The 13,717-nt window shown below is 39.8% G+C and overlaps 1 protein-coding gene across 2 annotated transcripts in view; it reads right to left on the bottom strand.

Annotated features, from left to right (window-relative positions):
* Positions 1 to 13,717, bottom strand: part of LOC119908630 (exostosin-1-like) — a 166,622-nt gene that overhangs the window by 148,812 nt on the left and 4,093 nt on the right. The window contains exon 4 of one of the 2 annotated variants that reach the window (XM_038726437.1): positions 12,733 to 13,016. The exons of the other annotated variant lie outside the window; for it this stretch is intronic. Within the exon in view, the coding sequence (XP_038582365.1) occupies positions 12,995 to 13,016 (22 nt within the window). The 3' untranslated portion in view covers positions 12,733 to 12,994. Of the gene's footprint in view, positions 1 to 12,732; positions 13,017 to 13,717 lie in introns of those variants that run through there. 2 annotated transcript variants of the gene reach the window in all.

Below are 13,717 nucleotides of genomic sequence, written 5' to 3'. Positions count from 1 at the left end.
AACGTCTGTCTGCCACCCTACTCCCCTTTCCTGAACCCTATAGAGGAGTTCTTCTCATCGTGGAGATGGAAGGTTTATGACAGACAACCATACACTAGAGAGAACCTCCTAAGGGCAATGGAGCTGGCGTGTGTTGACATCCCAGTGGAGAACTTCCAAGGATGGATCCGCCATTCCAGGGCGTTTTTCCCGCGGTGCCTGGCAAGAGACAATATAGCCTGCGATGTGGATGAGGTGATGTGGCCCGATGCAGCTCAGCGACATGATGCCGCACAGTGATTGTGGTGTAAATAAATAAAAAAAACTTCACACCCTGATCATGTTTTCAAGAGTACTGTTGTGTGCAATAGATTCTGTTTTTGCATTGAGTTGTGTTACAGTAGTGTACAGAATTTACTCTTCATATGAAACTCACAAATCTAAATGCCCAATCCTCTGCAGAGATCTAAGAAGATCCATTATTGTAAAGTTTCTAAAAATATGCATTGGCAGTTATGAAACAAAGAACCTTCTCACAAATTGAGCATTGTGTTTTCAATTGTTTTGCTGTAGTGTGTAATGATGTGTATAGTGTTTACATTTTTGAAAGCTTCGAGCTGCTCTTTTGGTGTGAAAGTTTGAGTTTTGAAGGGAGAAGGTGTGGTTGTGTTTATGTAGCTTTAGAAAAGGGTGTTGTGTTTAGACATTGGAGAACATGGACGAAACGTTTGTGAAATGTGTTTTAGCATTTGAGAAAAACTGTAATACATTTCTTAAAAGTAACAGGACTGCTGTACACACTGGTCACTGGTACAAAATAGTGTTGCATAATAGTGTAGGTCTATACCGATACTAGAAAAGGTACCACAATACCCTGCCGTTAAAAACGATACAATACTGCCTTTTATTGGTATCGATACTTTGAAGCAGTGGTTCCCAACCTGGGGTCCGCGTCCCCCTTAGGGGGGCACCAGAGATCACAGGGGGTGCCCAAAGCTTTATCTGCTTTGAGGTTGTCAAAACTTTGGTTTGCACATTTTTAAAAAATCGTGATAACACGCTAGATAATTTATACAAAAGTCTGTATACATTTTTTCCTCACTGAAAATAGGCAGACTACTTGGTAGTAGGGTGTAATGGTTTTGAAACAGAGACAAAAATGGCGACACAAAAGTCCACGATCTGGTGTCGCGGATCTGAGAGACAGAACCGCAACACACCCGCTCATTGGACTGTTGAGCTCTCATTAAGAAAGTGCAACTGTGCCGGTGGCGGGTGGGCTCGATAGCGGTGTATATATAGTAGGCTATTTGTATTAACAGTAGGTTATTGTAGGTCACCTTAGATTAGTTTTTATTTACTTGAATCTGCTCCTCTGCTCTTCTCCCCACACTCACACACACCTAGCCTGCACCTCTGGTCTCTCACGGAAAACACAGCGGCTGGCTCCGCCTCTTTCTGTCTCTCTCTCCCTGTATGTGTCTCTGCTGATTTCCTCCATCAGCAGTACGTTTCATAAAGTCGCCGTGTTTAATAAACTCACCCGTGATTGAGTTTTCAAGTGATCTGCATGTGGATCGAAAATGAAACTTAATGTTAGTGAGTGACATCTGCAGTGGTGCGTTCACTGTCGCCCCGTAATGTAACATTTCCTGCGTGTCTGTTGACATAATACCAGATGACATCTCCCTCACCGTTTTTCTGTGTAGTGGTGTGTGTTTTCTATGCAGGCTTATAGGTTTTTAGCCTTGCTCTTGAACGCACCTCTTTAACTGAGCGTATTTAAAGCAGCAGTAGTATCATGGCTGCCTCTTTGCTTTGTCCCTGCCTGTCTGTGGCCACATGAACCCTCTGTGATGTCTGGGTAGGTGAGTGAGTAAAAACCTTGTCTTATGTTTTCATTGTCTTTTCCCAGTGACTGAGGTTGTATGTTTTGCAGCAGTCTACTGCCTGCCTGTTATGTAGTTTGGCTGATTCCAAGGTTCCCTGTCTGAAGTGGCGTGATGTATTGTTCCTCACAGAGCACCCGGTGTTAAGGTACGAGAAGCTTAAGGAGCAACAAGTACAGTATGATAAATACCTGAGGTAACTGTTATTTACTTTTATAAATCTGTTAATATGTATGTGTTTTTAATTGTAGGTGGTCAGCTGCTGTTTTGCTTTTGTGAAATTAGGATTTTAACGATTGCTGCTGGTACTGCTCTGGCTGTAGTGCCTTCAACCGGCACTCCCCTAGCTGACTATGCTTATATTTTAGATATACCCAACTGGTCCATTGTGTTTTATTTAACTTGTTGTTTTGTTCTTTTCAGTGGTGCTAGTGGTCGGCTTTTGGTGGAGGCTAGGCACACTAGTGTGGGTTCCTACACGGATTGTAGTGTTAACGTCACTGGGGCACGATTTGGTAGTGACACGATTTGAAGTGAACCGGTTTACAGTGACCATCGATTGCAGTGAGCACATGCGGTGGGTAAGTTGGTGCACCCCTGGAGCACACCCTTAGTTAGACTGCCTCCCCACAGCTGGCCCTGGCCCACTCTGCCCTTTTGTTTGGTTCAGTAATCAGTAATAACTGGGAGTGTGTTTTGTTAAAACTCAAAGAAATTGTTTGCCAAAACTTTTAATAAACTTTCATATTCCATTGTAATTTGATTATTTATTTGTATTATTCACCATCCTCTTTTCAGGCACTTCCATCTACCGATTATCAATAAATAAGTTATTCTTTTGGAGCCACATCTCTGTCTTACTTACCTGTGTAGTCTTTGTATAAAGGTTTAGTCATAGAAAAAGAGCATTTCCTGGGGTGGATGTCCCCAGGTGGCGTTGTCGGATAGTTAGATTCTGGTGGTGGTGATTCCCCTCCTTAGCGCCACCACCAGCCTAGCCACATCTGCAAAATGCTAATGTGGGTTGCCCAAGTAAAGTATATGTTGAAAACATTTAAGTTAGTGCAATCTGTAGGCCTGTATTTTGTAAATATTACACCTTCACCTGTTGGTGAAGGCCAACCAAGAGCTTGCATTGATTTACACCGAGCCATGGAGGTGTCATTTGACTCCATTTGTTTGCCATTAGTAAGTACATCATCTTTTTCTGTGTGCATGTCAGCTGTTAGGGGGGTTCAGCTTTTCTTAAATAAAAGTAGGGGGGGCGGCAAGGAAAAAAAAGGTCGGGAACCACTGGTGTAGGTAACAGTTTGTCAGCGAATAAAGGCTTTAGCTAAAACTCGTGTGTGTGTGTGTGTGTGTATTGTTTACCAGCTGCTGGAAAAGTGAGGGGGGTAGGCTACAATAAACTTGTTAGCACAGTTTCTCACATCCAGTAGTTACAGAAAAACATTAGCATTCATTTGCAGTCAAGTTTCTGACCTCCTCATAAGTGTACTATAATTCCAATATTTACTGTATTTCTGAAGCATCTGCTAAATGCTTCACTATGTTCACCACAAAGTTGCTAACTGTGTCTTTGGGGCTGAGCAGGTAGTGTACAGTGTGATTTTAGAGCTTTTTAGCTAAAAACAGCTGCCTGCTGCACCTGAAAAACACACTATGAAAGCGGTGAGAGTGAACAAAAAATATTAAGTTGTAGGCTGAACAGATCAACAGCAAGTAAAACTTGCTTTAAAGCTCAGTAAAACAGAGAGGAGCTGCAGGTTCAGGTGATCATTTTCTGTATTTTCTGTAGGTACATAAGGGACCACTTTCACTTTCACACTTTTCTGCTTGTTCTACTGTCATACTACATTTTAGAAGTTACATCACATAAATGCCACAAGTGATATTTTCCACCAAAATAACAGTCTAACGTTAACCAAGTGCTATGAGTGTCTATGCATTAACATAAGTTAAAGGTTCAGTGTGTAATATTTAGAAGAATCTACTGACAGAAATGCAATATGCAATCCATTACTACGTTTTCAGTGGTGTATAAAGACCTTAAATAACGAACAGTTATGTTTTTATTACCTTAGAATGAACCATTTCTATCTACGTACACCGTGGGTCCTCTTACATGGAAGTCGCCATGTTGCGCCCGCCATGTTTCTACAGCAGCCCAAATAGACAAAGCATTTTGGTGTTGGGTTCACTCTGAACATTTTACTACTTGGTGAAACAATTTAGGTGGCATAAGATTTCCTCCCAAACATATTTGCTGTTGCAATATTAGATACAACCTTAACATAAAGTAGTTTGGGATTAATTTAATTAATTTTATCTGTGCAATTCTGAGAGCAGAGACAAAAAGTGAATTTAATCAATCCAAAACAAATTTGTAAGTGTCCCAGTTTGTGATTTTAACAGTGACTGATTTAGCCTTTGATACATTAATTTCTTTTTCCTGTTAAGATTGACAGAGGGTCAGCTAAAATAAATGCCAAGGCCTTGTCGCAAATGCCAATCTATGTTTAGCTTTTACACACCAAGGAGGACCATTAACCTCTATTCATCTGCTGATTGGCTGCTGTGGTCAAGTCAAAACTGATCAATAGAGCTTCCTTTTACCCTCCAACCAGCCTTGGCAGAAACCTTCGATGTATTGATGAGTTCAGCTGTCTTTTGCTGGCTGAGAAATCTGCATGTGCTTAAAGGCCCCTAAGAAACACTTAAAGATCCTGCAAAGAATAATCTCTCCAAACACACACACACACACACACACACACACAAGTTTCATAACTCTTATTAGTGTAAGCAAGGAAATAACAAATCAATGTGTTATAAATCCTGATGACTTTCATATGAATTACCTATTTCTGTATTCACTGGCCAGCTGTGGCCAAAGAAGGTCAGTACATTTGAATTTTAAAAATGCATTTAAAATTCTATACTTTTATTTAATTTTGAGAATAAGAAAAAAACGTCTTACTTTGCTTTTAATCTTGTTCAAAATCAATTGGAAAGAATGATTTGCTCAAACATTTCTTCTACTGAAAAGGTCTTTAATCAAATCACCAAGAATATGTACAATTTATTTATAAGCCACATATTGAGGTTAAAAGTTATTTTTTAGCTTTGAAAAAGTTGTTGAGAAAGCAATATTTCCTCAATCCATCAATTAGCTGTTTTGGATCCTGGATAGACCCTCGAGTCAATAAGAATATATATATATATATATATATATATATATATATATATATTAGGATAGTGCTGTACTTACTATATTCACTGTGCATAAATCCCTAACTAGACACCCTTAAACACACACTAAAGCACTTGTTAAGTTGCCGTGAAAGTTTGTTTCCTTATTCTGCACATGTATATCTTCACAAACAACCTGGTTTAGCCTGCTTTCTTTCTTTAATTAGGATTTTAAAATCGGTCACACATCAAAGTTTCTTAAAAGTTCGGAATTTGTCTCTCTCTCTTTCTCTCTTTCTGAAACTGGCAGACTGTTATTATTCCTCGTGGTGCTCTTCATCATGACTTGCATTAAGATGCACTGAGACAGCAGTAAAACCTTTTCCACGGTTCAGTTTAGCTCAGCAGGCAAGAGAAGAGGAAGAGGGAGAAGTGTGAGGATGAGGACAGATAAGGGAATGACAGAGAATAGGAGCATGGCAAAAGGAGTTGAAGATGAGAAGTATAAAAAGAGGTGAAGAGAGGATGTTGGTGAGGGAGGGAGATAAGCAGCAACAAGGAAAGAGGACATTGACATTTGATGTGCTTTAATAGAACATCTCACAACAAGGCTGGGAAAAAATAACTTTAAAAAAAAATAAAAAGACACTCACTCACACACACACACACACACACACACACACCCCACACACTCAGCACCGGCCACCCACATGACCACAGCTGACATTTTAATTAATACTGTCAGAGCCTTTTCTCCAGTCATACATATTGAATTCTGCAGCTGCCAAACATTCACAGATGTGACAGCAGCTGTGTTTTCATTTGAGTGTCTTTATGCACATTGGGACACATCAAATTAGAAACGCTGAATGGAAAGAGCACATTATAACTAATTTATTTAATGTCTTTACTTATGAACAATTAGTGATGGAAACTGGAAATTTGTTCAATAAAGACAGAGTAATGTGTGAGTGTAATATGTCTGTCCATCATGATCTTTCAGAGATGTATATGTATTGTCTGTCCTGCTAACACAATAAAAGGGCAACACATACACGCCTCAACATTCAAGGATACTGACATTACATTACAGACCCAGACCTAGACTACTTCTTATAACTCTATGGCAGGTCCACTGTGTGCTACCGGTGGCAATTAACATGTGCAAGTATGACACCACTGCAGGATGCAGCCGGTGTGTGTCGCACGTCCACTAAGTCTTTGTCATGGCTGTGTATCCGCAGTTTGGTAGATAAACATTTTGTTAAGTGAAGCATTTCTGAAAGCCCTCCTTTCATAATCTCATGTGAAAGCTGTCAAAGCTCATGTCAACATATCAGATCAAGCAACGGTCCAAGTTTTAGTTGGAATTTTTTAATATATATTGGTGATTGTTATGGTGATGATTATTGTAGTTGTCAGACCAAGCATGTTACTTACATCCTCACTATTTGTGCAGGTGCACAGCTATACAGTGAGCCCTGCATAAGGTTGAAGACAGGAAGACTTAACCTTTTCACTATGGGGGTGGGGGTGGGTATACACCAACATATGAATAAGTGGAGTACTGGCATTTATTTTTTCCCCCACTTCAAGCAGAGCTGAGAGCTACTATGAAACTGTGAAAGCAGCATTGGACAAGTTTAATGATAGTCATTGCAAATCAGAAAACAATGAGATTACAGAAACAAGAGTTAGATGTGAGTACAGTACCGTAACAACAAAACTGGATTCACAAAAGTATAGACTGTCACCAGTGAAAGGTCAACATCACATTCCCACAACAAGAGTAAGAATACATTGGCTAGAAGGTGTGGATTAACTTTTAGTTGATTAACAATTCTGAGGCTTAGGAACTTTATTTAATGATATTTATTATTTATTTTATGATATTCATTAAGTTCTGAAATTTTTAATTAATTTAACTAGATGGATAATACCTTCCAAGTTTGTACATTTCATGACTGTGATGGATTGTCAGGTGTCAACAAAAGCTTACAAATTAACAATCCCAGAACAGATGTATTAAAGAGTCCAAAAAGGGCCATTTGGGGAGTAGATAAAAATATTTCAGCCAGTATTTGTTTGATCTTTTAGCTCATTGTTTTGGTTTTCCAGTCTGCAGATTCCCTATTCGTCAACTTGTTTTCCAGCAGGAACAGGCTTTCACAACCCTTAGCTGGTGAGGAAAGATGTGATATTTGTACTCTAACGTAAATGAAGAATCTGAATACTTCCTCTTATACTGGTATTAGCTGAAAGAGCACTAACTGCTTACACAAAGCTTTTTATCTTGTGGTCTGTTATGGCATGCCAAGATCTATAGTAGAAAACCAATTTTTCATTTCGCTAAATTAACTTTCTACCTTTGTGAATTTTTTAAATTGCATTCAGAACTTTGTCAGTTACTGGAAACACAGCTATATTTAATTTCCTAACAAAAAGTACATCCTATGGCATTAAAACAACACCTGCTACACGGGCCTGTCAGTAAAGATGAAGCATGGAAGGAAAGAATGAGTTAAGAAGAAAGAAGATCAATGAGCAGACAGGAAAAGAAGGGAGATATTTATGGATTTACTGTACAGTTAGTGAAACACCTCATCACATTTGACCATCATCTACACTTTCCTTTCCCTCTTTTGACCATAAAAGCTATCATGAAAGACATGACGGCGATCTGAATTAATTAAGCGTTAAGTGTTTATCTGCCGCTCTGTAAAATGAGCCCTCAGCCTCCGGTATTAAACATTCTTTGGAGAGACACTGGAGACATCGAGGCTCTAATTGGTGAAGCTGGCTGTTATCTGTGTACAGTAAAAAGGCCTGATTTCAATCCGCCGCCGCTCAGTGGGAGGTGAGATCTCTATCTATACCCTTCATTCGCAGCTTAATTCAATTGGAGGGCAATTATCGACCTCCCCAGGCTTCAAGATCCTCGTAGACTTCTGTTCCCACCAGGGAGCCTTGCTATGTAGTACCCCCCCCCCCTCAACTGCACTGGGTGATGTCTGTATCAATGTGCTGTGTGTAAAACACCAGAGGAGGCAGTGGACAGACAGACAAAGCTTTCTCAGTCACAACTTCAAGATTCAGAAGATTGTGAAGCTGCGTTGTTAACAGACGGATGAGGTTAGACTCACTCAACAGCATGTGACTCTCAGGAACAAACTTTTCTCTTTGACTCATACCTTCAGTCTGATGGCAGATTGTTTTCTACATATTGACCAGTGATGGGCAAGTTAATTAAAAAATGTAAACAATTACTCATTTCATATTACTAGTCAGTCAGTCAGATTCAGATTTAATGTCACTCAAGAGTGTGAGTGCACGGTATGGAGTACAACTAAAATAATACAATCACAACAGAGCAGTTACACCCAGCACAACATAACGCAACAGAAGGACATTTTTCAAGAAGTCGCCTCATTTACAAATAATGTTTGGCTTATCTGACTGTAATGACAAAAGTAATTTAAACACAAATTGGCAATTTAATTTGGTACAAGCACTCCCATGAATCTGTGTACTCGTGGGATTTGGGGGATTGCATAGCCACACAACCACAGTCAATTTGTTATTTGTTGCATTTACTGTTTTGTATTTAAATGTCTGCTTAACGATGAATAAGACCAAAAGTCTGCACATCTTGACCATAGAGAAGTAATTCTGCTTATTTAGTGTAGATAGTTTTAGAATTTCAATCCTATTGCAATGATCAAATCTGTGGCTTTCAAGCAGCGGGAGACAATTAAGCATCAACCATCACCTGTTCATTGTTGGGAACCATTTGCTAAAATAAAATATAACAGTATGTTTGAACCAGAGCTGAAATTCCCATTTGGTTTGTGGGTTTCTTCTAAGGGCAACCTAATAACTGATACCAAATCAATTACTGCTTTTTTTCCATAGATGATCGGCTCCAGAAATAATTTTTATAAAAAGGTGATGCAAGTTCCTTGAAATATGTTTTTAAGTAAACTGATACAAATTTAGATACTGTCAGAATAAGCTCCTTGGTTATGGATATCAGAGAGCAAACTAATGTAGTATTTATTCAGTGAAGGAGCTTCTTAAGCACTTTGTCCATTAACGTACCCTATTGATTATCACTCTTCATGTTTTATGCAGCAGACAGTATATGCTGTTGGATTTCTTTTCTTTTTTTACATTAATAGCAACAACGCCCCCGAAAAGCAGAGCACACAGGATCACATATACAATTCTCTATTTGTTATCGTTATTTTCTTCTCAAAAGTTGCATCATACAGAATCAATTCTGCCTTGTGGAGATGTTACTCTCAGCATTTGAGCTGCAACTGATAAAGTATTGGTAGTAGCCTTCAGAGCAAATAGAAATAAAACAAAAATTATGACTTTGATACAGTACCTGCCAAAATATCTCGATACCGATACTAAAACAAGGAAAAGTAATGGAATAATAAATGACAGAACATGGAACTTAATAGTTTTTTAATTTAAAATAATAATTTAATATCCTATCTACAGTAGTTTGTAAACAACTTTACAACAGAACCTGTTCTCATTAATTGACATTTTAAAATCTAATTTGAAAAAACTAGAAAATGCTCTCAGTATAGCCAAGACCTCTGCCAACAAGGTGCATTGTGTAATGTGTGTTCAATCTACATACTTTAGTGCACTACTGTAGTGAGCAGGCTAATAAATAGTTAGATGATGAAGCTCAAATCTAGGATTATTAGTAATAATATTGGGTTTGAGCTTCATCACCATGACCAGACTACAGAGATGGGGACTCCAGTTTGAGATTTGGACCGACTTAAGTCGCACACACAGTGACTTCAGACTTGACTTGAGACTAGTCCTCAAAAGACTTCAGATATGACACGGACTCAAGGTGCGGTACTCGGGAACACTGTTTATTTTTAGGAAACGTCTGATGAGCTTGCTGTTCCCCTCCCTCCGTTAACCTCCCTTGCGTACGGCCACACTTGAGAGAAGACAACAAACACCGGCAGCTGCTGTGCCATTCATCATAAACTTTGGCTGTAAAACTTTGTACAACAAGGCCCAAACAAAGAAGCGCTGAATGCAAAATAGGTTAGTAACCTGAGGTTAGAGAACATGTTTAGCTCAGCATAGCCCAACTAGCGTTAGCTTGCTTCTTGCTTTAGCTACAACCTACGAGAGGTTAACTCTAACTGTCATTCGTTATGAAAAGATGAATGGCAATCACAAAAAATCTTGCGAAATCATGGAGGGACTGTTTTACTGGGGTCCATGGGTTTGCTCTTACTGTCGGCTACATAAACGACATTATTCCAAAGTTTGCTATGTGCGTCTGCGTTGCTGACAAGCTGTGGAAGAGCTGCAGCGTAAGACACGCCCACTTTCCCTGCAGGGAGGGAAGCAGAGCGGCGCTGCACACATGCTTCAAAGCAGTGGTTCCCAACCTTTTTTCCTTGGCGCCCCCCCTACTTTTATCTAAGAAAAGCTGAGCCCCCCCAACAGCTGACAAAACACACACAGAAAAAGATGATGTAATTACTTACTAATAGCAAACAAATGGCGTCAAATGACACCTCCATGGCTCTGTGTAAATCAATGCCAGCTTTTGGTTGGCCTTCACCAACAGTCTCCTGGTGTTTTGTTTCTTGGTATTAAACAATACCAAGAAAAAGGGGTTTATAAGGTGTAATATTTACAAAATACAGGCCTACAGCTTGCACTAACTTAAGTGTTTTCAACATATGCTTTACTTGGGCGGGACGGACAGGTATAGTTGCACCTGTGTTCAGAAGGTCTCTCACTCGGCCCATAGACTGCACCACCTAACATGCATGCGCAGCCTGTGGCGCCGTGCATGCGGCCCTCATGTCACCCTGGACCAATGACATGTCAGCAATTAAGTGCCTCAATCGAAGAGACAGTTTTCAGTCTCCCCGCTTTCAGTTGCAACCGTTCAGGAGGACACTGTTGTCACATCTTTTGTCTCTAGTTCAGAGGAGTTTTGCTGGACTTCTGCATAATGCTTCATTCATATTCCTGACTGCGTTTTTTTCCTTTCCATATTCCGTGTGTGTCCTTGAGAAGTGAGTACAGTATCTAGTTTGTTTTATTTATCACGTGTGATGTTGCCATGTGTTTTATCACCCTGTCTCACTTCGTAGCATATATTATATATTGCTGTTTGTTTTCATGTTTATAATCAATATATTTTGAAGCTCCCTTATTTAGTTCCTGCTTTCTCTTCAGAAGTTATCCATCTTTGTTCATTTCGTCCTCATGTCATTATTCGCACTTATCTCTTATTATATTGCTTTTATTCATTATTATTTCAGATGTCTAAAATGTCATATTTGTTTATTCTCTTTACAGTTGCCACACACAGTTAGCACACACACACACACACACACATACACATAAACTTATACTAGATTTCCTTCTACAATAAACAAGTTGCAAGAAAAGGAGTGTGAGAGTGTCATTGGATTGGGAAGATTACCAACATCATCTTAATTGTTCTAACCGGACAAACTGTGGAGCTTTGTGTACAGCCACAAAGACACATCAAATAATTCATTCATTTATAGAGGTCTCAAGCTTGGGGATCAGAAGCCAGTACCTCTTTTATAACCTGCCAAAGTATATTTGGCAACCCACTTTAGCATTTTGCAGAGAAATGGTGAGGAAGAGGTCATCTGGTATTATGTCAACAGACACACAGGAAATGTTACATTACGGGGCGACAGTGAACGCACCACTGCAGATGTCACTCACTAACATTAAGTTTCATTTTCGATCCACATGCAGATCACTTGAAAACTCAATCACGGGTGAGTTTATTAAACACGGCGACTTTATGAAACGTACTGCTGATGGAGGAAATCAGCAGAGACACATACAGGGAGAGAGAGACAGAAAGAGGCGGAGCCAGCCGCTGTGTTTTCCGTGAGAGACCAGAGGTGCAGGCTAGGTGTGTGTGAGTGTGGGGAGAAGAGCAGAGGAGCAGATTCAAGTAAATAAAAACTAATCTAAGGTGACCTACAATAACCTACTGTTAATACAAATAGCCTACTATATATACACCGCTATCGAGCCCACCCTCCACCGGCCGCCACCGGCACAGTTGCACTTTCTTAATGAGAGCTCAACAGTCCAATGAGCGGGTGTGTTGCGGTTCTGTCTCTCAGATCTGCGACACCAGATCGTGGACTTTTGTGTCGCCATTTTGTCTCAAAACCATTACACCCTACTACCAAGTAGTCTGCCTATTTTCAGTGAGGAAAAAATGTATACGGACTTTTGTATAAATTATCTAGCGTGTTATCACGATTTTTTAAAAATGTGCAAACCAAAGTGTTTTTGACAACCTCAAAACAGATAAAGCTTTGGGCACCCCCTGTGATCTCTGGCGCCCCCCTAAGGGGGACGCGGACCCCAGGTTGGGAACCACTGCTTCAAAGTATCGATACCAATAAAAGGCAGTACTGTATCGTTTTTAACGGCAGGGTATTGTGGTACCATGTCTAGTATCGGTATAGACCTACACTATTATGCAACACTATTTCAGTGACCAGTGTGTACAGCAGTCCTGTTACTTTTAAGAAATGTATTAATACAAATGTATTTATGAAATTAAAATAAACATAGAAAATGTTTTTTTTAAAGATAAGATAGAACTTTATTTATCCAGAGGGAGATTGCTGGGCAGCAGTTGCAGTACAAAGTAGGACAGGGTTAAGTTAAAGTGAGTTTAAGTGAGGTATCGATCAGCCGGACTCATAATTTACTGTTGATTGAAGAGTTAGTTTAAAGAAGAGCTCAGAGCCAGTCTTGTGCCATCTGTTATGTTAACCAATTTCATGGGAGAAACCCAGTGTCTGAAGTCTCAAACCTTTAGAAACTTCGGAAAATCTTTCCCAGTGATACTGTAGCTTCACTTCTTGCTTGTTTCAGGAACTCTCTGCCTTCAGTCTGTGTTATCAAGTGAAACATAGTCAGATTCAGTTTAGTCAAGTCAACATTCAACTGTTTTGCCCTAAACCCCCAATTTGTTGCCTTGTCTGCATGTTTAGGATCAATGTCCCACTGCATTGGCCTAAAATTGGGGGACTACAAGTACTACCCTGTGCAGCCGATATGGAAGTAAACACCCTCAAGCACCGGTAAAGCTGAAAATCAGCAGTTTAACCTCAGTCATTGCTTAACTTAACATATAATGCGCTAGAATGGAGCCAGAACAATGAAGAATGTGTCCATTTGCAGACTAAACTGTAGGTAGATGCTCACTGTAAAATTTGAGTTTGGCAGCTCTTAGCTGAATCCAGGGTTGTTTTCCTTTGGGTTTCTCTGCAATATCTGAACTTAAAATATGCAACACATGACTCTTGGGCTAACATACCCAGGAAAAAGCAACAGAAGTTGAGAATGTTGTTCCTATTTCACTCCACATGCAATGGTTCCTTTTCTTTCAACTGCCAGCTCTTGCTAAAATTTATTTTCAAAAGGTGGATTTCTCTTCTCAGCTCAGATCACTTTCCCTCGACCAACTGCTGAGCTGACAAAACTTTCCTTCTCTCAACAGCCAATGCCTCACTGCTCTCTCTCTCTCCCTCTCACTCTCACACACACTCTCTCATACACACACTCTTGCATTTTCGTAGCATTTTGTCTCA

Source organism: Micropterus salmoides, unplaced genomic scaffold (genome assembly GCF_014851395.1).
Source record: "Micropterus salmoides isolate LMB-PRFRI ecotype aquatic unplaced genomic scaffold, ASM1485139v1 Ms_hic_scaffold_18, whole genome shotgun sequence".
Taxonomy (NCBI): Eukaryota; Metazoa; Chordata; class Actinopteri; order Centrarchiformes; family Centrarchidae; genus Micropterus; species Micropterus salmoides.
Note: the sequence above shows the minus strand (reverse complement) of the source record. Positions and strands in the feature narration are given on the sequence as shown.